The 26,565-nt window shown below is 43.2% G+C and overlaps 3 protein-coding genes across 6 annotated transcripts in view; 2 read left to right on the top strand and 1 right to left on the bottom strand.

Moving 5' to 3' along the window:
- Positions 1-958: 958 nt before the first annotated feature.
- Positions 959-5,580, top strand: cfap91 (cilia and flagella associated protein 91). The gene is made up of 17 exons (XM_047600000.1): positions 959-1,156; positions 1,233-1,309; positions 1,785-1,933; positions 2,024-2,101; positions 2,219-2,275; positions 2,369-2,547; positions 2,692-2,869; positions 3,222-3,379; positions 3,493-3,654; positions 3,787-3,908; positions 3,975-4,088; positions 4,179-4,250; positions 4,342-4,488; positions 4,566-4,787; positions 4,872-5,020; positions 5,112-5,197; positions 5,306-5,580. The coding sequence occupies exons 1-17, from the start codon at positions 1,069-1,071 to the stop codon at positions 5,488-5,490; spliced, it is 2,223 nt and encodes a 740-aa protein (XP_047455956.1). The 5' UTR covers positions 959-1,068; the 3' UTR covers positions 5,491-5,580.
- Positions 5,581-6,005: 425 nt separating this feature from the next.
- Positions 6,006-13,293, top strand: nr1i2 (nuclear receptor subfamily 1, group I, member 2). Of its 3 annotated transcripts, none has more exons than XM_047600003.1 (9): positions 6,006-6,546; positions 7,063-7,347; positions 8,676-8,806; positions 9,631-9,794; positions 9,885-10,213; positions 10,789-10,934; positions 12,177-12,293; positions 12,476-12,581; positions 12,663-13,293. In XM_047600003.1, the coding sequence occupies exons 2-9, from the start codon at positions 7,157-7,159 to the stop codon at positions 12,817-12,819; spliced, it is 1,341 nt and encodes a 446-aa protein (XP_047455959.1). In that variant the 5' UTR covers positions 6,006-6,546; positions 7,063-7,156; the 3' UTR covers positions 12,820-13,293. The 3 variants fall into 3 exon arrangements, with proteins under 3 accessions (XP_047455959.1, XP_047455957.1, XP_047455958.1); XM_047600001.1 differs by having other exon boundaries at positions 6,006-6,557; positions 7,132-7,347; XM_047600002.1 differs by having other exon boundaries at positions 6,007-6,546; positions 7,132-7,347.
- A 1,252-nt stretch (positions 13,294-14,545) lies between these two features.
- Positions 14,546-26,565, bottom strand: part of gsk3ba (glycogen synthase kinase 3 beta, genome duplicate a) — a 34,354-nt gene continuing 22,334 nt past the window's right edge. The window contains exons 4-11 of one of the 2 annotated variants that reach the window (XM_047601184.1): positions 23,465-23,575; positions 22,693-22,823; positions 21,976-22,082; positions 21,722-21,819; positions 21,509-21,616; positions 20,081-20,267; positions 19,677-19,775; positions 14,546-17,952 (exon numbers count right to left, since the gene is read on the bottom strand). In XM_047601184.1, the coding sequence (XP_047457140.1) occupies positions 17,882-17,952; positions 19,677-19,775; positions 20,081-20,267; positions 21,509-21,616; positions 21,722-21,819; positions 21,976-22,082; positions 22,693-22,823; positions 23,465-23,575 (912 nt within the window). In that variant the 3' untranslated portion in view covers positions 14,546-17,881. The remainder of the gene's footprint in view (positions 17,953-19,676; positions 19,776-20,080; positions 20,268-21,508; positions 21,617-21,721; positions 21,820-21,975; positions 22,083-22,692; positions 22,824-23,464; positions 23,576-26,565) is intronic. The other variant, XM_047601185.1, reaches the window with a different exon arrangement.

Here is a 26,565-nt window from a genome sequence, read left to right as displayed (position 1 = left end):
TGTTTTAGTGCAAAGAAGAACACGTAAATTAGGGGAATTTTTACATTTAACAAACTAAACTAATAAACTAATCTTCAAAAAGCAAATGAAATTTCTTCAAGAAAATAATTATTACTAATTAGTCTGCTGTCTGCCGTTCTGCCCTCTGACTAAAACAGTGGACAAATTAGGGCTTGCAGTTATTTTCAATGATCGTCTTCTATTTAATTTTCACACTTACCTTTCACACAACCAAATCCTGCTGTGGGGCCAGAGTGACTCTCGCAGGCCGCTTTTGGCACACGCTGGCGTATGTTTGAAACACATGAGGAAGTCTCTCTTTTTTTTTCTTTTTTTTTATTGACAAAATATATACAGAAAAAGTACAACAATGCAAAAATGGTCAGGATAAAATGCAGCTACAAAACCAATATAAATAAAACCAAAAATACAACAAATAACCAAAAACTAAATAAAAGGACTGGAGGATGAATAAAGTTCAGGCAATGTTATATTTTTCACATAAACTTCTTATTTTGGTAGATTTGGGATTTAAAGCTTTTTCAGTATTTTGTAAAGAGGACATAAATATAGCTTTAAAAACAATAATATTGTTGCTGGAAATTTTGAACAGTAAGTAGGGAATTGTGAGAAGGTTAATTATATGAATTTTGTCAAGGCTTATTTTTTCATTTTCTGACAAACCAAATAGTACGTGCTGGATATTTAATTTAAATGAAAATCAACTTTAGTATTTAAAGGATTATTAAGGTCAATCCTTAGCACACGAATGTAAGTACATTCCCAAAAAGATATTGTTTCATCTTTAATGCCACAAAAAGAGCAAAGAGTGTCAATATTTATCTTATATTTCATAGGATTGGTCTTGACTAAATATCATGTATGCGGTATTTTAAAACCCTTGCGTGACGTGTAAGTGTGGAGTCAGGAAGCTCGAAGGTAGCTCCTCCCACTTCCGGAAGGTGAGTTTGCCGTCTCCATGGTTACACGGTTAAAAATACCGCTGTTTGACATCGCGGTCCGGTTGGCAAATTGCTCGGAAAAGCGGCCTTTAATTACAATAACACAATGAACACGTCTGTCACTCGCACAGTCACCAGGCCAAATGATGCTAGAACAGTGTTCAGACGGGAACGAGTTTATGACCACTTGTACGGTGAGTAAACTTCACTACAGCTGAGGCTGTCTAACCTTTGTGTCCTGGCTGCCATTAACCGAGCTGTTCGTCACAGATCCAGAGTACAAAGTGTCATCGGAGGCAGACCATGCCAGGGCCAATCTCAAAGCCTACGCGTCTAAGAATCGAGTTGTGAGTTGTGTCCTTATTTGCCCTGCAAGAAAAATACTGTTTCTGTTGATATATGCCATCAGATAGAAGCGTGCTAACTGTTTGCTAGTTGCACATAAAAAAAACTCAAGTAAAAAGAAAGATAAAATATAATAAGATTAAAATAAAATATTATCTAGTGAAATAAAATGGAAAATGAAAGAAATATTAAGTGTTTTTTATTAAAAGGATTAATTTCTCTGAAGTTTTATTTCTTGAAGCTCCTAAACATCCACACATTTTTTTTTTCCTAGCAGCAATTTGAGCCACATTTGCGCAGTGTTATTGTTTGTTTACCTCTGATCCTCTGATCACAAGTTTTGTCCTGCCCCTTCACTGTCTCAATCTCTGACCTATGGCCTACAAGTTGCTTCTCGGTTATTTTTGTTGTGTGAGTGTGGACAAAGAAGCTGATGAAATGTGAAACGCTGACGCCAGTTCTCTCTTCTTTACTCAGAGGAGAGTGCCTGAGTTTTCATCTATGTTTAGTGATTACCCGTGCTATACTCTCAAACTGGACCCCGTGCAGCCTGTCCCGGCTGTAACTGATCATCAGTGGCGAGGGCACACAGAGCAGCGCAAAGAGGCTCTACAGCAGCTGGCTGGGTAAAACGACACACACAGCACTAATGGCACACGTAATCTGTGTTTCCCAGCAGGTTAATCACATGCATTTTCATATTATTATCTTGACAGGTTTATTCCAGACACTCATCTGGGGCTGAAGAAAGAGTGCCATGTCACCGGAGCTGATTACTGCAAATACTTTAAGCGGTTTGATTAGTCATCTTTGCCTCACACCATGACAAATGAAATATATAACTGCCATTCATGCCGTCTACTGTAGTGATATTATCTCACAACACTACTCTTGCCTCCTGTTCTCTTTAGTCCTCTGATTCCCTTTGCACAGCAGCTTCCCCCAGATGTGATTTTTGCATTGTCAAAGTAAGTTCACCATGTTGCAGTCTTTTGCAGCTTTGATGGCTCTGCACTTTTTTTGGGGTTACAAGTCCACATCCGTTCGCTATGTCGCATTAGGGAGGACTTCTTAACTGCTGGTGGAAAGGATGATGAGGAACAGCCCACTCACTTCACTGTGGCAGTCCAGACCGATTACAGAGAAAGTGAAGCTCAGACAGATCCTTACAGCCCTGAGTACGTGGTACAACCTGGGTCGACTCCTTCAGAGCTCCTGCAACTGGCAGCTTTGACTTGGGGTACAAGATCTATATTAAATGTATAAGATTTTCACTGGTTTTAAACTTGAATGTGTAATAATAACCTTGTTGGAGTCACAAATCTCCAACTGATCACCTGAACTGTGTGACTGCGTCTTATTCTATGTCGACTGGTCTCTTCAGGTCGCGGCCTGCCTGCGGGCTTAGCCGAAGTGGAAATGATAGAAAGGGCACGTGCCAAACGTGTTTGGGAGGCAAGCCTCCCTCCACTGGAAGACCTGAGCCAGCTTGACAAGAGGAGGCGGATGATGGAGGAGATGGAGGCCAAAGACTGGGCTTTCAGAGAGAGAGAAATCGAGAAGTGAGTGGGACTACACCTCAGACGCTTTTCATTTTTTATTACTAAATACAAGTGACATAAATAAAGATATAAACTATAACTAAAATAGTGCTAATGAAGCAATTTACCCATATTTAAGCCACTTGATAAGACACAGGGAAAGTAGTATTATATCTTAAATGTTTCAATTCACTCACTACTTTAGTCAAAATAATTTCCATTAAACTTATTGACAGTTATGTGCTTGTTTTCTTACTTGGATATGATAGTCTTCCAAAGTCCGACTATTTACTAATGCATCTAAAGATTTGCTTTATTGAGTTATTGAAGTGAACCTTTCCTCCAATCTGTAATTACTGTGGGCGGTGGCCAGGTTGCAAGAGGCCCGTCTTGCCGTGCTGAAGGACCTGCTGAGACAGAGAGATGAGGCTCAGAAAGATGTCACGAATAAGAGATTAAACGAGATATATTCTAAGCACAAAAAGGACAAGGAAACCAAGCAACAGAAAATCCACACAGACTACTTGAGATGTAAGACAACCACGTCTCTTTTCCAACATACTATTTTAATGAAAAGTGTATTGAGCGAGGTTTTGTTTCACGTCTCCTCACCTGCCACTTCTTTTGTGTTGTTTCGTTTGTAGCGCTGAGAAAATTGGAAGCTAAGTGGAAAAATGTGGAGGGGAAGTTAGAGCGACGCAGCGTTTCCACAGATTCTCTGACATACGTCCGTCAGGTTCACAGGTTGACCAGCAGGACCACCAGCAGCAATCAGTCAGAAAGGCACTACTTAGACACATATGAAGGTATGAATTTAAGTGTTTTTGGACAAATAAAGGTGAGTGGGTCATTTCCAAAATAACACCACAGAGACGACAGCATTCATCGACTGTTAAGATCTTTTTTAATTTTTTTTTTTTACTCTTTGTCAACCACAGGTTTGCTCGAGCTAGAGGCAGAACTCTTCAAGCCACGGGTGAAAATACTGAAACCCAAAGTCAAAAAGGACGTATTCAGCACCCCTGTGAACAGAGCCATGAAGCTGATGAATGAATATAAGGTAAAACAGGAAAGAATTCATGTTCGTGTCCCTTAAGCGTTATTTACAAATACTTTGTCTCCTCAGGACCTGAGGGAGGAGGAAAAGAAAGACGTAAGGGAGAAGTCCTTGCGTTTCCTTGTCAAAACTGAGAAGCCTGTTCCTCGCCCTGCCACTCCCAGAGTAGAGAAGCCACCAGAGGTCAGCTGAGTCCTCGGGCTGTGATTTACACCTGCCTTATTAATCCTACATGTATTATATCTGCTAATTAACTCGTATGAATGTATTTAGGGAGATGAGGAAACAGAGCTTGCAGTAATCTGCATTCAGAACCTAATGAGAGGACGGAGTATCCAGTATGAGGTACTTGAGATTTCTTTACATGCCTGGAGTTCATACGGAAGTGTGTCATTTACCATTTACCCTATTTACTCCTGTCTTTGTTGTCATGCAGATGTTTAAGAGCAAGGAGAACCGCATGGAGTTCATCAACGAACTTAGGACTGTCCACGTCCTGCAGGGGGACAAGCAAGGGCTGCTGAAAGCCGACAAAATGAATGTAACGGCCCTGAAAAAAGAAAGAGACGAGCAGAGACGCAAGGTGAAAACACGCGGACACGACCGCACGTGCTAGTGTTTCCAAACTCCAGATGATCTCATTACCACTGCTATACCCAGATCTGTCAAGAGGAGGCATCTCATGCCAGGGTGGTAGGTGCCGAGCTTGAGCAGCTGTTTGACACCTTGTCCAAGGAGCTGACCCGTCTCCAAGACGAGCGCAGGATTCACGCCTTCATGCTGTTGGCTGAGAGGGAACGTCGCCTGCGAGAGGCCGAGGAGAGTGGAAGGAGGCAGGTGGAGGAGCGCAGACGCAGAGAGGACGACGAGATCTTCAGACAAGTACGTACATGTGTCTTTAAACTGTTACAAGTGAGAAGGAGATTATTACAGGATGACTGGTGTTTCCTTCACACTGTGTCACAGGTGGTGCAGGTACACCAGGAAAGTGTAAATTTGTATTTAGAGGACGTCATCTTGGAGACCTTGGATCAGATGGCTGACCAGCAGGCCAGGGAGGAGATCCAGAGGAGAGCAAAGGAGGTCAACGACATCGCTTATGCGCTGGAGGAAAGGTAATGTGCACCTCAGAATATCTGCTGATGCTCCGCACTAAGAAATTACGAGCAAATCTAATGAAGGAACGTTATTTTTGTGTGTGTGTAGCCGGAACAGCCTTCAGTCTGAGGAGATTGTGTCGGAGCTGACGTACAGCTTCCTGATCCCGGAGGTCGAGAGGATCAGGCAAAAAGGTTTGTAAGACATTTTTTTTTAAAAATGACAGATGAGTGATAAAGTTAGAGGCGAGCTCTTTCCTTGCCTGTGTGACTGTGTGATTTCTCCTGCTGCCTTCCTGCCAGTCCACCAGAGTCAGCACAGACACTTGCAGGCTGCACGGGGCATCGTGCAGGGGGCTGCAAAACCGTCTGGGGTCCTTCCCAGCACTCCGGGTGCCTCGCAGGTGACCTGCCCCTCTGAAAAAGCTTCCAGTCAAGTGCTCGAGGAGAAGATTGGCCAAAGGGAGAAGGGAAAGGAAGGAGAGTAAGACCACAGTAGAGAGACCGAGTAAAGAGAAGCCTAAAGTGACAAAAGTGTCTAAGTGTGTTGACTCGTGTTATTAAAATAAATAAAAGTTGTTGGCCTTTGGTTATTTGATTTAACCATTAGTTCTACACTCTGTTGCCAGTTTCTTAGGTACATGTGAAAAGCAATGCAGTCTAAAAATATATATAATAATATAAAATTATTTATTATTGTTATTTATCTATTTTGTCTTAAAGGTATAAACTTTACAGTCCCCCCCCCAAAATTGAAACAGTATATCTCTAAAACAGTCAAATGTAATATCTCTAATCTCCATGAAGTTTGGTTTTATCGAAAGATTTTTAATTCACAGCAGTAGTTTTAGCTCATTCATTCACAATCAGCTTTTAGCAACCTCTTCTTCATTGTCTACTCTTACACTTTGACACCGACTGTCACAAGAGCTGAACATAGTGAGTTCTTGTAAACCCTTTGAAATTAATTTGCTGGGCCGGGCCGTCCTGGATAAATTAGCAGTCATTTGAAACCTACACCAATTGTAAATGGTTTTTATTTCGTTTCTCGAGAGGATCAAATGTTCAAATATGTAGAAAGACGCAAGGGAGTTTCGACCACTAGAGGGCAACCACACTCCAATCTAAAGTCTCTAATGTGTAATTAATGGATTTAAAAAAAAAAAAGCAGTTGTCATGATCACACGGCGGAAAAAAAATATGAGAAATCACCCTCTCATAGTGATTTATGATGAGTCAGTTTAACCAAGGTGGGCGGGTTGGACGTATCTCCTCCTTCTTGAGTGCCGCAGTCGGTCGGACACACTTGTTGCAACCAGCCCAGTAAAAAAAAAAAAAAAAAAAAAAAATTATGCAACACGTATAGAGCAGGAAAAGCTCGCGCCGTACCTTGCTCTTTCTCACCTGTAGCTTGTTCGGGAAATACAAAATCTACCTGGATTTACGGCAGAAAGCTGGGCCGCATACAGTGGACTGTATGCACAGCTGCGTGGACATCTGGACTCGTCCGGTGAGGGGGTTTAATGATCTCGACCTTTACCCAGGTAAAGAACAGGTAGGAAAAGTAGCTCTTCTCTTATAAGCGCGACACAGAGTCTCTTACATGTTGTTAACTTGACTTTGAAATTAAAATTCACTTTCTTTTTTTTTGTCTCTTCTCTTAATTGATAATTAATCTTAATTTTGATTTTTTTTTTACACTAGAATGCCAACCAGGCGACAAATGAATCTGTTTTTCATGCAGCTGTTTCAGTTTCAGTGCTGGATAAAAATCCTCTCGCTTGACATGTCAGCAGCAACATGAAAAATGTTGTGATGTTGAAAACTGTGCAGTATTCACTACAGTTGCACCAGTTTCAAGACTGGAGCTGTGGCCACTGTGGTCATTTCGCTTGTGTGAAAAGATTACAGTTAAAGCCTTCAGACAGACTGAAACGACTCCACACTGAGCCTTCATTCGCGTGCAGCTTTGCGTTACTGCGCCTTTATTCTCAAACATAATAGAGGAGTAGTGTGACTCAGACCCTGTGTTACACTTCTTTTTTTGTTTGCCCTGACAGGTGACATGATAAAAATGACTCCTAATCCTCCTATTCGGATTTGACTTGTCTGTTCGTCGTTATCAACAGACACAACAACTGCCCTCGGGTGAGAATGAGCAAGAAGGCCTCTGCTGGACTGCAGATGGTCCGCGAGCTGCTCGCAGCGCAGAATGAGGAGGACGAGGATGAGGAGGGGGCGCTGACGGAAGATGACGAGCCAAAGGTCTGCGGCGTGTGTGGGGATCAGGCCAAGGGCTACCACTTCAACGCCTTGACGTGCGAAGGCTGTAAGGGCTTCTTCAGGTGAGGCTTCCCTCTGACCCTCGCCTACACACACGCATCAGGCATAACATTATGACCACCTTCTTAATATTGTGCAAGTAAGTCTCTCTTGTTCCTCCAAGACACAGTTGTGACTCGTCAGAGACTGGACATGGGCCTTCTGAGGGTGTCTCACAACAGAATGCTGCTTGTGGTTGGGGTCTTTGGGTCGTATGGTGGTGGTTGGAGGGGCCGTGGGCGCCACGTTTCCGTCAGCCTGCCCCAGGGCAGCTGTGACTACTGAGGTAGTTTACCACCACCAGGGTGTGACTGTGTGAGCGAATGAATAATGCATCCAGCTGTAAGCGCCTTGAGCATCTGGAATGGAAAAGCGCTATATGAAACCAGTGCATTATTATCATTATTATTATTATGGGTTGAGGCGAGGGGCCTCTGTGGATCAGTCCACAAGATACTTGATCAATTTGGGATCTAGTGAATTTGGAGGTCACATCTTGTGTTGTTCTTCATGTTTTTTGAGTTGTTCCCAAACCGTTTATGTGTGTGTGTGTCTGCATCCTGCTGGGGACGGGGGGGGGGGCAATATTAGACAGGCGGTCATAATGTTATGGATGATTTGTGTATGTAAGCACAGTATACACCCTCATTTGCCAGTTCATTAGGTACGCTTGCAAACCTGAGTGCATACAGTAAAACAGTGAACAGTCTTTCAGTCAACAGCTCTTTCATTTATTTGAAACCGTGCTGAATACCATCACCTTCGTGGAGCTAATGTTTACTGCACCACTGTCACTCTGGAATGTATTTCTGTTTTGTTTTTTGTACTTACCTGATCATATTTTGAAGGCGTCATCACGAAAATTAATTTGCATGTTGAATGACGTGGACTTTAAGTATTCCCAGGTTATCTGAATGCAACTGAGGTGTTAGTTCTCTATGTTAAGCTGTATGTAGTTTATATGCACAAAAATAACTTATTAGGCAATGAAAGGAAGAGTGACAGCAGTAAAAAGTGAAACCGGTTGAGAAACTTAATTACATATAATTGTGAAATAAATGCTGTCTGCTAAGTAAACAGTCTGATCGCACTGGCTTATTGCGTATTACTTTGGGCTAGAGTTGCCTTCATTCAACGTCGGGTAATTAATGTCAAGTTTTATGTAAAGTATCTTAACCATCATAATGTGTTATGTGATTGTCTCATTCATAACCTCCACGGTTTATTTCACTGGCTTGTGAACGCAGCACACAATAATAGCTTAATACCATCTGTAAGTCCATTCCCATGATTCCTGACTTCAGACTGATGTTTGCAAACTCTCATTTATAAGATTTCTGACCCATTTCAGACGCATAATAAAGAGGTCAACGCAACTCCGCTGTCCGTTCCTGAATAAGTGCACCATAACAAAAAACAACCGCCGGTCGTGTCAAGCCTGCCGCTTCCGTAAATGCCAGGCCATCGGCATGCGTGAAGAGAGTAAGTAACCTCTATGTGTGACACTTTGTTATTAAGGAAATTGCTGGAATTTTGTACTATGGTAAGAGTGAATTAAAAGCAAAAGTTAAAACATGTTCAGAAATGCAAAACGTCTGTCAAAACAGTGTGTTGAAAACATTTTACGGATTCACATACCTGTCGTCCCACATTTGTTTACATTGGGTCTATATCTGGGAAGTCGCAACAAGTGCACACAGGTTATACGAACCATGTGACTTCCTGAAGCACAGTGCGTCTGTGTCCGGCTTCGGGACTCTGAGGGCGGATAGGGACGCGCTCCTGAGTCTACGTCCCTCCCTCGGACAAGGCAACAGTGTGCGACAACATCCACATCACTGTTGAATATATCAGCAATATAACTGAAATAATAAATACAAATTTAAATTCTTAATATTAATTATCAATTAAGCCCCAATACTCTTCCGCGGGGTACTCACACGGTTCTGTCAGTTTGACGATCTGCTTGACAATTTAAGACAATGTATTTTTGAATTTTTTTTCTCTTTTTTCTTAAAGTGCATGATGAAAAAATAAATACCTCCTCTATTTTCTTTCTCATGGGTGGCCTTACTTCTCTTCCATATCTCTTCCTTGCAAACCCGATTCCTAACTGAAAACCGAAAAACCTGAAAGGGCGGGTGGAGGGTTTTGACATGTTCATACGAGGCATGCGATTGTATGTCACGTATAAGTTTTTGTGCTATGTTGTGAAAGCAATAAAGGGATGATTGGTAAATAAATCAATAAAAATACCAAAGTGTTCCTATTGTGACATGTAGTACGTGCTTTCTGTGTCCTTTCAGTGGTCATGTCAGAGAAAGAAGTGTTGGAGCGGAGGATCAAGATCAAGAAGAGAAAGATGCACAAGGCATCAGCGGAGCTTTCACCCTGGCAAGAAAATATAATCCAGGAGCTGCTGTCTGGCCACCGCAGCACATTTGACTTTGCTCGTTTCAGTGGATTCAGGGTGTGTGAGCGATTTCACGCATGTCCATCATTTTTATTTTACTTGTCTGACTGATGGTTTTCATTTATTTATTTTATTAATTTATTTCAGCCTATGGACCGAAACATCTTTCCCGTGAATGACAGCAGCCATTCTGCGAGCGAGGCCTTCCACCCGCTGACCGGCCATCCCGCGCAAACCTGCGCCACGGCCGACAAATCCGCGGCCGAGCCCGCGGCCTCCTCGTGCGGCGGCTCCCTCTGCTCCTCGTTCTCGTCGTCCTCCTCCAGCCTCTGTGGTTCCTTTGAGAAGCAGGAGAGCCAGGAAGGAGACGGGGGCACAGCCCGATGCGTCTTCACTGCTCTTCCACACGTGACCGACCTCACGACATACATGATCCAGGATATAATTAGGTTTTCCAAAGGCCTTCAGGACTTCCGGTAAATATGTGCATCAATGCGTGTTCAAACACGTCTCAGCACGTAGTTTTTATTTTGTTTGTTTGTTTTTTTTGGTGATTAAAGGGGACTTATTACACAAATAATTTAGCTATTTTTTTTTTTATTTGGGGACTCTTGCAACTAGAGTTGCCAAACAATGTATATCCTCATCTCCTGCTGTCAGCCGTATGAGCTAGTGTCTGTCTCTGGCTGGCTTTGAGGAAGCTCTTTGTGTCAGGTCAGGGCTTATCTCCTTGCTAATTTCAAAATGGGTGGAGAATGAGCCGTTGGGGCGTCCTCAGAAGGCTAGTAACCTAAAATGACACCCACATGCCACTGAACACAGCCACACCTTAAACAATGCACGACTTTAATCTTGACACATTTTAAATGAAATGTCCTCAAGCGACCACTCGAGAAGCCGCAGGTTTCAGGCTTTCCCGTGTCAGCACGAAAAGTCGAAGCATTCTATACGCGTGGCAGAAAAAAGGGGGGTAAATAAAATGTAATAGGTCCCCTTTAATATTCGCTCAGTGCAAATTTAGTTTATGTCATGTCAAGTCGGTTTCCCACAGATCTCTGTCCATGGGGGACCAGATATCTCTGCTGAAGGGAGCCACGTTTGAAATAATGCAGATCCGCTTTAACATGGTGTTCAACTCGAACACAGGCAACTGGGAATGTGGCCACATCACATACTGCATAGACGACGCTGTACGAGGTGAGGCGACTTTCACGAATGCAAATACGTCAGGCAGACACGTGCATGAACTGCGCAAGAACTGATTGTAATCAGTCCAGTCACATATATGAATATATAAATAGTTTCCCATCAACGCTTCCTGAAAGATGCATGGGAGATTTAGCTGAAATCTTCAGCACGTCTACTCACATTTTGGTGTTGCAGAAGTTGTGTATATTTGTTTGGGTTTTTGGGGTGAAATGGAAATGGCCTGGAAATTAAAACATTTAGCTGAAACTTGCTAAAACGTCCGGAAACGATTTGTTATTTATCATTATTAATTGAGAGGTGGAATCCCATGGAGGTTTATCAGCCCCTGGATTTGTGAGTGCGTAGTCGTAATTAAGTCTCCTTACAAAAACAATACAAAATAAATTCAGTAATGCACACAAATATGGGTTGAGGTTGATTGAAAAAGCAGCAGTAGACTCAGGATGTACGTTATGTTCCGTGTGAAAGGGACCAGGGTAACCTTGACACTGAAAGTTCTCAAAAGACACGTAAAGATTTACAGATACAGATAAGAAGGAAGCAACACGCTGACATTTTGACTCTTCGTTACAGAATCGTTATGACATGTTTATGCTTATCGTACTTAATCTCCATGAGCAACCAGACATGAACAGTCACTTTACAGCAGCAGGAACGTGACGCATTCACAAGAATGTTGTCAAACACGTATTGTCCCGTTTAATAACAGACATTGTCTCGCATGTCCCACTTCCTTTTCGGCGGTCTGTGACATATTTGAGACTAAATTAAATACCTCTCTAATTACCCAGTAGGCGTCTGCTCATATTTCATGAAGGGTCAGGTTAAACTACGTATCAACATGTTATTTCCTTGTCAGCGTGCAGCAACAAAGCTTGTGTCCCGACTGGTCTTACCTCACCAACGCTAAATCATCCTGTACATCCTGTACATGTTTGTATTGTATTTCTCCGTTAGTTATTTGGTTTTAGTCTTAAAGTAAGTTGGTTTTACGATAAAATCCATTAACAATCTTACAACCTTATGTTTCAGCTACTAGAACGAAGATATTCATCAACTTCCCTCTCAGTATCGCAGTTAAATGTTAATCAAAAACTGTAGAACTGTGAAAAAATGAAAACTATAGACAACAAGAAATTACATATATCTGTTTTTTGACATATAAATCTGAGGGTGAAGATAGACTCAAGTCTATTTGACGCCACTAATGAAGATTTCTTTGTTCTGTAGCGGGTTTCCAGCCACTCCTGTTGGAGCCTCTGCTCAAATTTCACCACACGCTGCGGAGACTGGAACTGCAAGAGGAAGAGTACATTCTCATGCAGGCCATGTCCCTGTTTTCTCCAGGTACCAGCAGGTCTCCATCAGTTCATCCCGGTCCTTGCCAATCAATCATTTATGAACCCTGTAAATATTTAAACCTGACAAACAGTGTGCGTTTGCACCAAGCCAGTATGAAAATATGTGTTCAGACATTCTCAGGTTGAGCTTTTTAATTTAAAGACACGTGTGTTTGCCGGGTCCGACAGATCGTCCTGGAGTGCAGCAGCGCGGCGTGATCGACAAGGTTCAAGAAAACCTGGCGCTGACTCTAAAAACCTGGATCGACTGCAAGAGAACGGGCTCAGAAAGGCAGTGCGTAACGTGCCAACTCCACTTTGTCAGACACCTTTCACATATTGGTCTACTTTACCCTCTTGCTTTCTGTTATTTCAGCTTGCTGTACCCGAAAGTGATAGCCTGCTGCACAGAGCTGAGAACAATGACGGAGGAGTACAGCAAACAGATCCTGCAGATCCAGGACATCCAGCCTGACACTATATCTCCTCTCATAATGGAGGTGGTCAGTAAAAGCCCCTGTAGCGACTTCTGATGCGGGCACCTGCAGCACACGGACTCCTCAAGCACTCGGAGTCCCCCGCTGTTATTTAACAAGAACTGAGCGTGTCCGTGGATTTAAATTAATGTATTCGGTTGTCATACAAGCAAGGAAGTAGTAACTAATTGTGTCGTGTAATTGTCTTGTTCTCCGCGCACACCTCACGAGGGAAAGGTACCACAGGTAAGGCAGTGTGTTGCAAAGTGGGTTTTGTTACAGGCCAGATTGAATCCTTATGTCCGTGTTTTTTTTGCTGACAGGAAGTGCATGTTGTGAAGCTGAGCATGTTTGCTTAATTTAAATATTGCACAGAGAATTGTCAAAGACTGAAAATGGTGTAGCTACACGAACCATCATAAGTTTTTGCATTTGTTACCTCAGGTTTAGTTTTGTGTTTTGATGCTGTCACATAAAACAAAACAATCTCTACACTTGTAAATAAAACTGAATAAAGGTGCTCTTAAAGTATGTAGTGGTGCGTCTATGTAGTGTAGGAGCATAGTAAGACCAACACTGCCCCACTGTGGTCACACTTGGACACACAATGACAGAAAACAAGGTGCTGGTTAATTCAAATTACTTTCTCAGAATTTAGGAATTTATTATAATTTATTACACACTAATTACTAAAAAATATATATCTATATATCATCTATATAATCATATTAAAAATATGATTTTCATTTGTGGAATCACACATATGTAAAGTGGTAAAGGTCAAAAACTGGTATTACCCCAAAATTCTGTGCAGACATTTGACACATTTGCCTTCTCAACTTAGGTGATGCCACAATGTTTTATTTAGCACAATCAAAATGATTTTTGATTGCGTCTGCTGTTGCTAACTGGCTGATGCTATATGGCAAATGTTAGCAAGCTAATATGGTAAACTCAGATCGTGAGCTGACAGCATGCTGGTGTAAGTAGACACTATTTAATGTACAGTATAAAAATGTGAGTGTAATGTATGGTGACCCTGAAGGTCAAAACACGACATTTCAGAAAATAGAATTTCACAAAACACAACAAAATTAAAGAAAACATAATGACATTTCAGAAAACACAACAACATTACAGAAAACATGACGTTTCAGAAAACACAACGACAATAGAGAAAACACAATAACATTACAGGAAACTGTTTTCAGGAAACTGTTTTCTGTAATGTTGTGTTTATTGAAAAGTCATTATGTTTTCTTTAAGTTTTTGTGTTTTCTGAAATGTTATCTTTTGTGAAATGTTGTTGTGTTTTCTGTAATATCGTTGTGTATTCTGAAATGCCATTGTGTTTTTGTGAAATATTGAAATGTTTGTGTTTTGACCTCCAGGGCCACCGTAGTAATGTGAGAATATTGCATCGTCAACATAGAACAATGAAAAAATAAATAAATAAATAAATAAAAAATACGGATATGGGTATTGGATGTCGTATTGACCTGTTCAGTCAGACATTTTCTTAAATTTTAGATTCATCTAGAGCTAATATTTACTGTGACACATTTAGATTTCATTATGGGGCGTTCTTCACCAATACAGATAAAAAAATAAATAAAAAATTAAGTTAAAAGTTAAAGTTATTTTGTTCAGACAACAGGAGAATCTAACCATTTTCCTTACACAACGGCAGCCAGCAAATGTCAAGTTTATAATTTCTCGCAAAACTGATGTACGTCACTTTATATAAATGACGGTGGCACTAAAAGATGACCAAAGAGACACATTTCTTGATCATTTCCAGGCTATCCTACTCTTTATTTAATGCAAATTACAGTACCAGGGAACTATTCCTCGGAGCACGCAGAGGGAATATTTACAGAGGCGCACATTTAGCATACCTTCACAGAACAAAAAGGAAAAAAAAAAGAACAAAAAAAAAGAAAGAAAATTTTCAGTCACAAACAGAGGCATTCAAGTAGTAGTACTGTTATACAGGATGTTTTTGTAGCATTTTCTTAGATTTTTCCTTTTCTCTAACCCCAGTTTAACCCAGTTAGTGTATCCAACTAGCATATATGCTAGTATAACATATAATACTAGCATATATGCTTTCTTAATATTTATTTTTTTGGTAACCTTTGTGGTGTTGTTGCTGAAGGAGTTAGGGGTAGGGTGAGGTGGTCAAACCTTCTGATGGAGGGCGGCGACACGTTCATGAATGCAAAGTTACTGCAAGCGGGGAGGCAGGAGAAAGGCTACATGACTCGACCCCTTTAGGTGCTACTGAAACCCCCCACCCCACCCCACAACCACCCCCCTCTGGATGAGAAGTGTCGGGACGAGAAGCAAGCAAGAGGACAGGGGGAAAACAACAAAATATCCAGAGAAGAATAAGAAGACGAGTTATTGCCTCTGAGGATGACTCATCACGACTACATAATAGTTTGGCTTTGGTAACAGAACCAACACTGTGAGTGATACAGAAACTGTATTGTTTATATACAGTATATGATGCCTTTTTTTTTTTAATTTTTTTTTTTTTTTTCTTTGAAACCCCTGCTGCCATCCACAACACCCCCACCCACTTCATGCCCCGGAGTCCAGGACTGTGGTATACATGTGTGTCCGAGATAAAACATCTATTAAAATAAACACTTGTCTACTTCAGTTAAGGAAAGATATCCTTACAATTAACAATGTCTGTATATTACATTAAGTGTGCAATGAAGAGAAGGGGGGGGGGGGGGGGGACATGTGCAAGTGGAAGAAGGGGGGAAAACTTTTTAGCGTGTTGCAGGATAGCAGGACATTCAACAGCACCGAAGGGAGAGTCACAATATCAGGGTGAGGGTGGGGCGGGTGGTGATGGGAGGAGGGGGCGATGGCAGGGGTCGGGTGAGGGGTGCGGAAACAAGGCGAAGGTGTATGAAAGCAAAGGCACTCCAAACTATAGTTACACTATACATGACTAGTTCTTGTTACAATAATACAGCTGTCTTCTACTGTACTGTACAGGTAAGATTGGACATATGGCTGGATAAAGCTGATCATCATCTACAATATCCATAAACAACATCAGTTTTGCCCTGATTCTGTCTTTTTTTTCTCTTTTTTTTTCCTCCATTTCTTTCCCCACCCTCTGTCGCTGTCTTTGTTTTTGCTCATAAACAGTACATGGGTCTGCATATATACATACCTTGAATACAACATGGAAATAAAAATAAATCAACATAAAAAAAAAACAACATACAAGTCATACAGAATTTTGGTGAGGAGCATTTATACTGTATATACAAATTCAGTTTTTCTCTTGTTTTTTTTTTTTTTTTTTTTTTTAGTATTTTTCCATTCATATTTTTTTTTTCTTTTTAATGTAGTGAGTATTCTCTGTAAATAAGACGATTGGACAGACTGTACCGAGTGGCTCTATGTGCTCCAGGCGGAAAAGGAGGAGGAGGAGGGAGGAGGAGGGAGGACGCTATAGCCTAACACTTGGAGTCAGTGGTCACAACACGTACGAGGCAGCCGGCGGCGCTGGAGAGACGACGGCTGGGGACTTTCTCAAGGGGTCGAGGAAAAGTGATTCTTCACGGAGACGGATAAACAAAAAAAAAAAAAAAAAACAACAAAAGAGGAAGATTTAGGCGAGAGGAGAACATGTTCGCCTGGACGCTGCACTGTCACAGAACACACTGTTGCAGACAGAGTCGGTACAAAGACGGGAGGGGCGGGCGGGGAGGGGGGGTGGGGGATAGAGCGATGCCCTAAATCCATCTACAGCCTTAATACAGACAACACAGGAGAACGAGGAGAGAGAGTAGCCGCTGGAATCTAACCACACTCCAGCAAAAAAAAAAAAAAAAAGAGACAAAATAAAATAAAACACCACCTTCTCTATATCTATTGTCTTTAGGCAGCAGCAAATATTGCCACTGCTCTGCCAGATATGAGCTCACCATAAATGATTTCTGAACCATTGTAGTTAATATACATATATCTATATATACTTTTTATACATAAGGAAAAGTAATATATAAACTGTGTATGTATGCGTGTTTGTTTTTTTTTTGTTTTTTTTGTACTGTATGTATATATATATATTATACAAGCACACAGGACCAGATACATGTCACATCCATCGCACGTGTCAATCCAAAAAAGAAAAAAAAAAAAAAAAAACAAAGCCCAGGAGTACAAAAAAAAAAAAAAACATTAAAAAGAAGGTAAAACAGCTCGCCAACCAGTTAAAAACAACCCCAGGCAAAAAAAACAAAAAAAACAAAACAAAACAGAAAAATTAAAGTGTCCCCACAAGTAGACGGCTTCTTTCCACATACGTCATGCATCCATGTGTGTGAGGATGTGTCCGTGTGTGCGTGTTTGTGTGTTTGTGTGTATACGCGTGCGCGAGCCTCATGCCTTGTCTGCGGGGAAGTGGAGATGAGAGGGCGTGGCGACCCCCCAGGTGATCCTACCATACTCAGGCCATGCACTACAGAAGGAACCAAAGGAGGAGGAGGAGGAGGAGGAAGAAGAGGGGGAATCGGCCAGGGGACACAGAGGTCAAAGGATGAGGATGCAGAAAAATGGAAAAATGTGGGGGAGGCAAACGGGTGAGGCCAGATGGGGGGAGGGGGAGGAGAGAGGGGAACAGCTTAGGACTTTTCTACAGATTGTCCTCTTACAAACAACAGGCTAGCATTGTGTATACATGTACAGTGTACTTTTATCAATAGTACAGCCGACAACACCTCTGGCCCTGCGATTCGCTTCCCTGTTGAAAGGGCCCGGAGAGACATGTCTTTGACGGAGGATGGAGTTCAAACAGCTGTGTGTGTGTGTGTGTGTGTGTGTGTGTGTGTGTGTGTGTGTGTGTGTGTGTGTGTGTGAGGAGGCCGGTCGGAGGGTTCGAAGGGGTCCGGTTGGGGATGCTTGGTTTGTGGTCGTGGCGCGGGGCTGTCGGTTAGCTGTTGAACCCGGACTGCTTCAGCGTCGCTCCGCTGCTGTCTGGGGGAGCAGAGCAGAGCAGAGCTGGGCAGAGCTCACCCCCCTGGCCAAGGGCAATGGAGAGGCTGTGGGCTGGGGCTGAGGCCGGGGCGGGGCGGGGCGGTCTGCGGGCTCAGGAGGTGGAGTTGGAGGCCGAGGCAGCGGCGGTGGTGGTGGTGGGACCTCGCTCTGTGCTGCTGCCGTCTGCGGACGAGAGGAGGGGACACTCATTCACAAAGAGTAGGGCCGGGCGACACGATCGAAAATGTGCAGAATAACACGGTATTTTTCAAAATTGTGAAATCAGCACGGTATCAACAGTATTTTTTCCATGCACGCATCACGTGTTCACAACACTTGCTACTGGTTGAGAGAGGAATTAATGCAGTCGATTGGCTAGTTTACTGGGATGATGAGTAAACTGTAGAATGATTCAACGCTAGTAGTAAAACAAGTTTGCATGACCCTGCGGAAATTTACAGCTTGGAGATAAATAAATAAATAAAATGGTATCAAGATGAAATGAAGATACTGGGAGGTTATGGTTTTATTTTTTTATTATTATTTTATTATTATATTTATTCATATTTAAACTGATATGTCTGTAATGTCAATAGCAGCGCAACCAACTACCGTAATGATTGTAGTCTGCGCGCAACATTTTTTTTCCTCATTCATAAAAAGCTAAAATTGAGGACATTTTTGGAGACAGGTCATCCAATCCAAAACGGAGACTGTCTCCAGAAATTGGGGATATCTGGTCACCCTAATGAAAACCCAAACAACCACCACGGCACCTTTTTTTTTTTTTGCACAAGTCTTTTCAGCGGGTTAATACGCCTTTAGGTTGACCTATTACGTCATATAATAAACAAGAGTCGTTCATGTGTTAGACAACACACGGCATTTCACACAACAACAAGATGGATAATAGTTCAGCTGTTCAATCTCGTACATTATGTGCACGCTACTTATGGTGAGGATAAGGTGGCGCTATCCCTCAGGTGGTTGTTCTACCGACTCTGTTTACCTTCTTCTTCTGCGACAGGTTTTTGCAGCGGTTGTGGATCATGAGCGCACGCGTTGTGATTGTTGTTGTTAAGATTATACAAGCCGGAGAAAATCGATTTCCAATCGCATTATCTGGGTGTCATAATTGGGGAGAACTCAGAATAACGTGCTTACAAGTTGTCCAGTTAAAGTCCAATTAAGACAATAATTCGTTTTTTTCAGTGTCTTGCGTCAGTGTTCCAAAAACTGTGTACACACCAGTATGTCCTTTATTAAAAATTCATATCATAACCATAAAAAGTGCCAGTATCCTGTATGAACCGGGATACCACTAATTCTGAGAGTTTGTGGGTTTGTAGTAGACCACCTTTATAGCACCTTGAGTAATAATGCCCCCCTCTCAGCCACTGCTGTGACCTCAGCCTTATGAATAATATTCACACTACAAGCAACAGTTATGTCATATAAATTCACACTCTTTCGCGTATCTTTTCTGCATTGCAGAGATTTCAGTAAATGAACCTGTCTAAGAAGAACAAACCCAACGCAGGGTACAGGAGTAATGATGTGATAATGATAATGTACGATGTGACACATTGAAACACAAGCATAAAGGTTAAACCACTCACATAAGCTACGCTTTGGGCTCTGTTTGGAATCACTTCAACCGTAAACGTGTGAACAACTTGCACTGCAGCGTTTAATGTCAACAGTGCTTTTAAGTGTGTCTTCACTTCAAGTTAAAAACCTTAGTAACTCTGAATTAAATATATTGACCTTTATGGGTTTAAATGTTTTGTTGTCTTTTTTATGTCTGCACTGATAGAAGCCACAACCTGTACTTCAGTGCGCTAAATATATTCAGTAGCTGGTCGTCGCATGGAACAAGGTTCTGACGGAGGAAGCGTGGCCCTAACCTGTGGTGGCAGAGGCATTGGTTGGGGTAGAGGCTGCAGCCTGGCTTCGGGCGTGGGCAGGGATGAGTATGGAGGCCAAAGAGGGATTACTAGATAGCTCTGAAAGAGAAAAACGTAATATGTTAGAAGGGCCGCGATGTTACTAAACTACCTGCGATGCGTCTGCTAACAATGGACACAAACAGTTTTGATAATCCAGGTGAATAGATGAAGAAAAAAAAATTTAACTGTGTAAACTTGAGCTAACTGGAGAATTTAGAGATCATGGAAGCTGATGCATGAAGATTAATTATTCAAAATATCACAGAGAGTCTGCGCATCCTCCAAATTAGTTATCTTGACAACCTTATTTACAAAAGGCAAAGCCCCTGTTGTGAGGGACTCCAGCGTCTGTGTGCGCGTACCCTGGGTGGTGAAGTTGAAGAGCGAGGGCTTCTCCCTCCCGTTGGGCAGTTTGACGTTGGGGTCGCGCAGCTCGTCGAAGAAGGAGTGCGCGCAGGCCTCTAGGGGGGTGAGGCGGGCCGTGGGCGTGTACTCCAGCAGGCGGGAGCACAGAGCGATGGCCTCCGGGGGCGTGCGTGGCCGGAACACCTGAACGGCGGTCGGAGACACGGTCAGTCACACTCGCACTAAATGCTATTAGACAAAATTTGTATATTTTAGTGACGTTAAAACACACATGCACGCACAATGAGCATGAGCCTTCAGCGAAATGCACTCGGTCACATGTATTTTTTATGAGCCGCTGATGAATGATTCAATGCTGAGGAATGAATGCTGGTCAAGTGAAAAAGCAGGAAGCTAGATGTAGTTGCGCAGAGCGACCACAGTGAGGCGCCTCAGAGACGAACAAGAGGGCTCGCCGCTTCCTGGAGATTCTACGGCTCTTTTTCTTCCAATAAAACAACTGCAGAGAGGGGCTCAGGAAGAGAGAACGTCCCCTCTACATTTCACCCCCAGCGCCCACATCAGCGCAGGAAGCGGGGGCCTGGAGTTGCACGCAGACACGTAAGATAGTTGTTTAATGTGTAGCAACATTGCTGGAAATCCCGATCCCATATCTGCTTTGAACTTTACTCGGAAATGTCAAAAACCTTTCGTCAGCCAGGCTGCTGTTTATGGGTGACAGCCTTGTGCTGCGAATTCTCAACATTTTAGTTTCATGGACGCGCACGAAAAGATTTATTGGCTTTATACGCTGCTGGCGTTGTGACGGTCAAGGGGACGGGCTGTAAATGCAACAAGTGCTGCTTTTGCATTGCAGAGATGTTCAAAAGGGACAAAAGGCCATTGCACAAGACTAAAAAGTAGCCATATTGCATGGGTAGACAAAGGTATGATGTCAATCTTAGTATGCGCAACAAAAAATAAAGAAAACTAAAAGAGAAGAAGATTTAAGACTGATGTTTTTAAAGTTATCTTAACTTAACGACTACTCATTCCATGTGCTAGTTCAATGGAGATCACTGCCGTTTTTAGGGTTATTTTTTGAGGGCTGAAGTTTTTTTATTTTTTTTTTGCAAAAAAAAAATGCAGAGAAATTAAATATAAAATGGCCAGAATATGAGTTTAATTAACTTATTACATATGATAACTTAAATATGATCATAAATCTGTCCATTTCCCTTTACTTCAGTGGGTCCTTATCCAATCCGATCCTACATTTGCATCCCCTGAGGGCTAAGCCCCCTCCCCCAGTCCTCAAAACCTAGTGACGCCCCTGATGGAGATGATGAGGTTGGATGGCGGTGGAGAGGCAAGCGGGCAACAAAAACAGAGATGCTGAAATGCTGCAACAATGAATCTTAAAGTAGTAAAAAGGGCTCCTGTACCTGTTGACTCACCTTAGTCCAAGGATGTGCCTTAATCTGGGGGAACTTGAACTCAGTGTAGTTGGGGTTCATCTCGCGGATCTGCTCTCGGGTCGGGGTGCCGAGGACCTGGGAAGACAGACGCGGGAGAGTTCAGTTAAGTGACGAAATGTTTAAAACTCGGAGGTAACGCGCGAGAAGACTCGACGCCCGGGGGCTCGGCCCAGTCTTTACCTTGATAATTTCCACCAACTGATCCACTCCACTGTCACCAGGGAAGATTGGTTGCCCTAGCAACAACTCTGCCAGTACGCAGCCGGCTGACCACACATCTAAAAAGGAACAGACAGGTCACCAAAAGGAAGAAGAAATCACAGTAAAATAAACAAAAAAATAAACAAATCAAGAGTAACAGAGCAAAAAACTCGTTCATGAGTCGAGTTCAAACTCATTAACCGTCGAGAGGTTAAACGTTGCGTGCGGCCCACCTATGCTGGAGGTGTAGTCAGTGGCGCCGAAGATGAGCTCGGGGGCTCGGTAGTAGCGAGAGCAGATGTAGGACACGTTGGGTTCTCCACGGACCAGCTGCTTAGCACTGCACACAAAATCAAGGCGCATGAACGTTAATCATCGCCTTCTTTATATTCAGAGGGGAGGGAAATGTGAACCCGAGGAAACACTGAATGAAATACTGGGATGAAACTAAAAGGGAAATATTAAAAATAAATGTGTGTAACAGTATCACATTTACTACTAGATGTGTCCACATGTCCGTGCTAAAGTGAAGGGCCATTTCTTGCGTCCATGGGAGTATGTGGAAATAAGAAAAGACTCCAGAAAAATGTGCTAAGGGCCAGACTTTTTCTCCTTTTGAGCAAATCCTGGCTCCATGTTTCTAGTCTTAGGGACATAAGGAGCAAAACTTTGGGATACTGCAGACTCGTGGGTTCCCCAGAGAACTATATAGGGATCTTGTTAAGTTAAAGCTTCTTCCCTGAAGCAGAAGCTTTAAAAAAGAAAAAAAAAAAACTAAAAAATAGACTCCTGCCTTACAGACAAAATAAATAAATAAATAAATAATTCTCAGTGCCATGGGTCCATGATAACCTTTTTGCAGTCTAAACGCACTGGGAAATAAAGCACACCTGCAAATATTTGCAAACTATTCCAGACCACTGTTAAATGTGGCGTGCAACGTGTCTAACCTGCCAAAGTCGCAGAGTTTGAGAACAGCCGTCTCCGGATCAAGCAGCAGATTCTGGGGTTTGATGTCCCGATGGCAAATACCAAACGAATGAATGTAAGCCAGGCTCCTGAACAGCTGGTACATGTACAACTAGTACACAGAGAAACACACAGACACAGAGACACACACACACAAACACACACAGACACAGAGGTTACATCGCTGAGTTTTCATTTCAAGCTTTAAATCTAGCCAACAAAACGCTCGGGAATCTGGTTCGGGCCAGAATCGAGCACGTGACGCCCGATCGGCAAAACGTTTCAACGTCACGCCGCCTGCTCCTTCGTGAATACGACTGTACAAAACATAAATATATATATAAATATGCGGGACGTGTACAGGCGGCTGACGCTTTCTGACGTTTGGGAAGATAAACTGAAATGATCCCACGTCTAATCTCACTTAACTCAGAGGGAGCTTTCAATGCATTCAGACTCAGATAGACGTCATTAATCCACGAGGGAAATTGCTTGGTCATAGCGGGTTAATTGCACATAAAAACACTCTTCAAAACCACCGGCAAAAAGAAAAACGGGTGTAAGAAAAGGTGTTACATAACAGCCTCATTGCATTTTTCTGCGACGCACACACAAACTGTAATGGGACTGTGGCGATCTACGCGGGTGGTTTTGATACCATAATAAGAAAGAACAGCCATTGTGAGCGTGGGAGGCTGAGTAAATATTGTCCTTTTCCAGTCTTTTTTTTTAATTAAGTGAGCTCTACCATACCTTGACATAAACCATGGGCAGGGTCTGTTTGGCTCGGCTGTAGTGTCTGGCCACTCTGTAGACCGTCTCAGGAACGTAGTCGAGGACCAGATTCAGATACACCTCGTCTTTCTGGTGGAGGGGGGGGGGCAAGGAGACAGTGGTCACGCATTAGGACGCGCACACAAAAGTCAGTGAAACAACGGGAAAAAAACGAAACCTTCAAGTCAAGTGTAAAACAATTAAAATGAGGATCTGCATCTGCACACATTGATGCGCGTCAGGTCTCGTTTTATCTGCCTTTTCCCTTATTCGCTGCTGTGATATATCATTTCCTGATAATAGAAGCAGCTTTTGAATTTTTTTTTTCACGCTGACTGGGAACCCATTGTATCCCCCCCACCCCCACCCGAGGGCAGGAAGCACACAGACATGCGTCATAGCAGCCTTCGCTCCAACGGTGGCCGCAGACAATGATATCATTTCCCCGTTTCCTGGTTGGACGGGGTTTCGCGTCGGCGGGCGGGGTCGTGCGTGGTCTTCTCCGGAGCACGCTGACCCTGAAAGGATGCTGTATCTGAGCCCCTCTCCGCCCAATTATTCTAGGACTTCCTTTTTCCTTCGGTTCCGGCGCTGGGTTAGTCAAAACCCAGCGGTCAGTGTTTCCTGTGCAACGACTGTTCAAGAACAAAAAAAAAAAAAACATAGGGACTGGATGCAGCCGAAATGGAATGTAACAATTGAGAAATATTTTTAGATGCAACTCATGCGTTCAAAAAGGAGCTTACTCATGGACTCATTCGCGGCCACCCAGCTCAACCCTGATGTCGTGTTAGGAGGAACAGCAGAGCTCCTTGCGTACAGACCTCTGGCCTGGTTGACGGTTGGGCAAATCGTCATTCAGGGGAGTTTTTGTCCGTTTTTAAATCAGAATCAGAATCTATTCATTGACCCCAAGGGGAAATTACTTACTTTGTCACAGCAGCTCCTACTCAAAGTGTTCAGAACGACGTAGGCAATAAAAATATGTAAGAAATATAAATAAATATATATAAATATGTATAAGTACAAGTGAACATGCTTCCGAGTTCTTGCCCTAGAGTAACACTGAATATGGGATATTGCACAGTGGGAAATTATTGCACATGGTGAGTCTAATAAATGTAGGAGGAAATCAATTAGTCAGGACTTTATGTCTTTGACTCATCAGCAACAGGACATGTCTGGCATCATTTTAAATTAACAGACTCTCCATATAAGGTAAGGGACTATTTTCCTTGGTGGATTGATACGCATTTCACAGTCTTGGATTGACTGAAAACAAACTACATTAATCATGAAGTCAAGCTGTGCGACAACGCGGCCCCACTGGTTTGTTTTAAGTCGTTTTTTTTTGTACATAAATTGAGGCATGTAGAGCAAAGGTATTGGCAATATCAGGCTTGTGGCCAAACAGGAAATGCTTCTTATGCTTCTTATTAGGGACACATTCACTGCTGGTTTTGGCCTTTTCACACGTCTGCTAGAATGAATAAATCTGTAACGTGCATCTCAGCTAGTTCTGCACAGTTATGTCCGTGCATTAAGTAGCTGCAACGCGCTGATAACCGGAAGCTTCGTGTAAAACTGCGAGAAATGCGGCTTTCAGGAGGCTTCTCGTGGGTGTGTTCTTCATTTTAGACCTTTTAAGGCAATGGTGAACTCTGCATTTGTGGAAGATTCATGCCTCAAGCATCTGCCGTCGCCAGCTTAACGATGACCCCTGCCACAAGGAGCGTACATTCATCCACTTCCATTAACCAAAAAAACACATATCTGTATGTCTGAAACGCTCGTCGAGTGAACGGGGCTTGTGAAAAACCTCCCAGACAGACCGTGCGGTTCACTCCTGTCAGCCTCCTCTCTTGCTCTGCGCTGACGGCTCCTTCCTCTTCACTCTCAGATGATTATACAGTGACTGAGTGTAATGCAGGGCCTAAAGGACTGGGAGGCAGGCGCACACACACACGCGCACACACACTCACACACACTTCGTTAGCAATACTGGTGACAACGGGCAGCATTCTCCAAACAGGCATCTCAGGCATTAGAGCCTAATTTAACACTCTGGCATCACTTTCGCTCCTTCTCTGCGTTTCTCCCCCCTCTCTCCTCCAGCCGTGCGTGCGTACACTCTCTAAACTCCCATTGATAACGGTCGCGACGGCTTCAGAGCCCGTTTCGCCTCCTGCTAGTGTCACCGAAGCTATATTTAGCATAGCAACAGCGATGACTCACTTCCTGCCTCACTACAAAGCCACTTCCTTGGCTTGCTCCCAGAAGGTTAGCCAGGCGGGGATCTGATTGGCTCCTACTTCACTCCCAGCTAAATAATGCAGCCTCTAATTTGAGGAGCAAAACGCCTGCACCTGGGAGAGAAAAAATAAATAAATAAATAAATAAATAAATAAATAAAACTGTCTAAGCTACGCATTGACAACAGTCTGCATGATTTGTTGTGTCTGACACCGACGCTCGGAAGGCGTCTGTGCGGGGCGTACGTCAGTTTCCACAGGTGTGTCTTGCATCAGCACGTGTGCGTGCTTTTGTATGTGCGCGCTTGATACGTAACAAATCCACAGCATCAGACGTACGGCGTGTCCCTACGCCTATAGGAAAACAAATGCGCAGGGTGAGCGGACCGAAGCCAACGAAGACGTCGGAGAACGTCGGCAACTGGCTACGCTGGGACGGTCACGGATGGATTAAACCGCTACAGAGCCAGGGGCCCGGTTTCCGGTTATTTTTCCTGCACCGTACAAAGACGCACAAACAAAAACATTTGCTGCCAGCTTCGCCGAGTTGCTAATCTGACCTAAGAACGTAGCGGCTCAGGTGAAAGGTCGCGGCTGTTCTTAAAACGACGGCGAGAGCGACGGCAGCACGGGCGGTCCCTCTTCCTGACTCCTCTGTCTGCTCCGGCTTATTCACCAAGCAGGTGAAGTGGCAGAGTGACCCTCCGGGGGCCCCCGAAGGCTCCGGGTTCGCCGAGTGTAATTTAGTTGCACGTAATTAAATTAGCTGGAAGTGTTTATGTAACACTAAGCCGCAACATAAGCAGAGGAGGCGACCGCGGCGTTGCC

Source organism: Mugil cephalus, chromosome 12 (assembly GCF_022458985.1).
Source record: "Mugil cephalus isolate CIBA_MC_2020 chromosome 12, CIBA_Mcephalus_1.1, whole genome shotgun sequence".
Lineage (NCBI taxonomy): Eukaryota > Metazoa > Chordata > Actinopteri > Mugiliformes > Mugilidae > Mugil > Mugil cephalus.
Note: the sequence above shows the minus strand (reverse complement) of the source record. Positions and strands in the feature narration are given on the sequence as shown.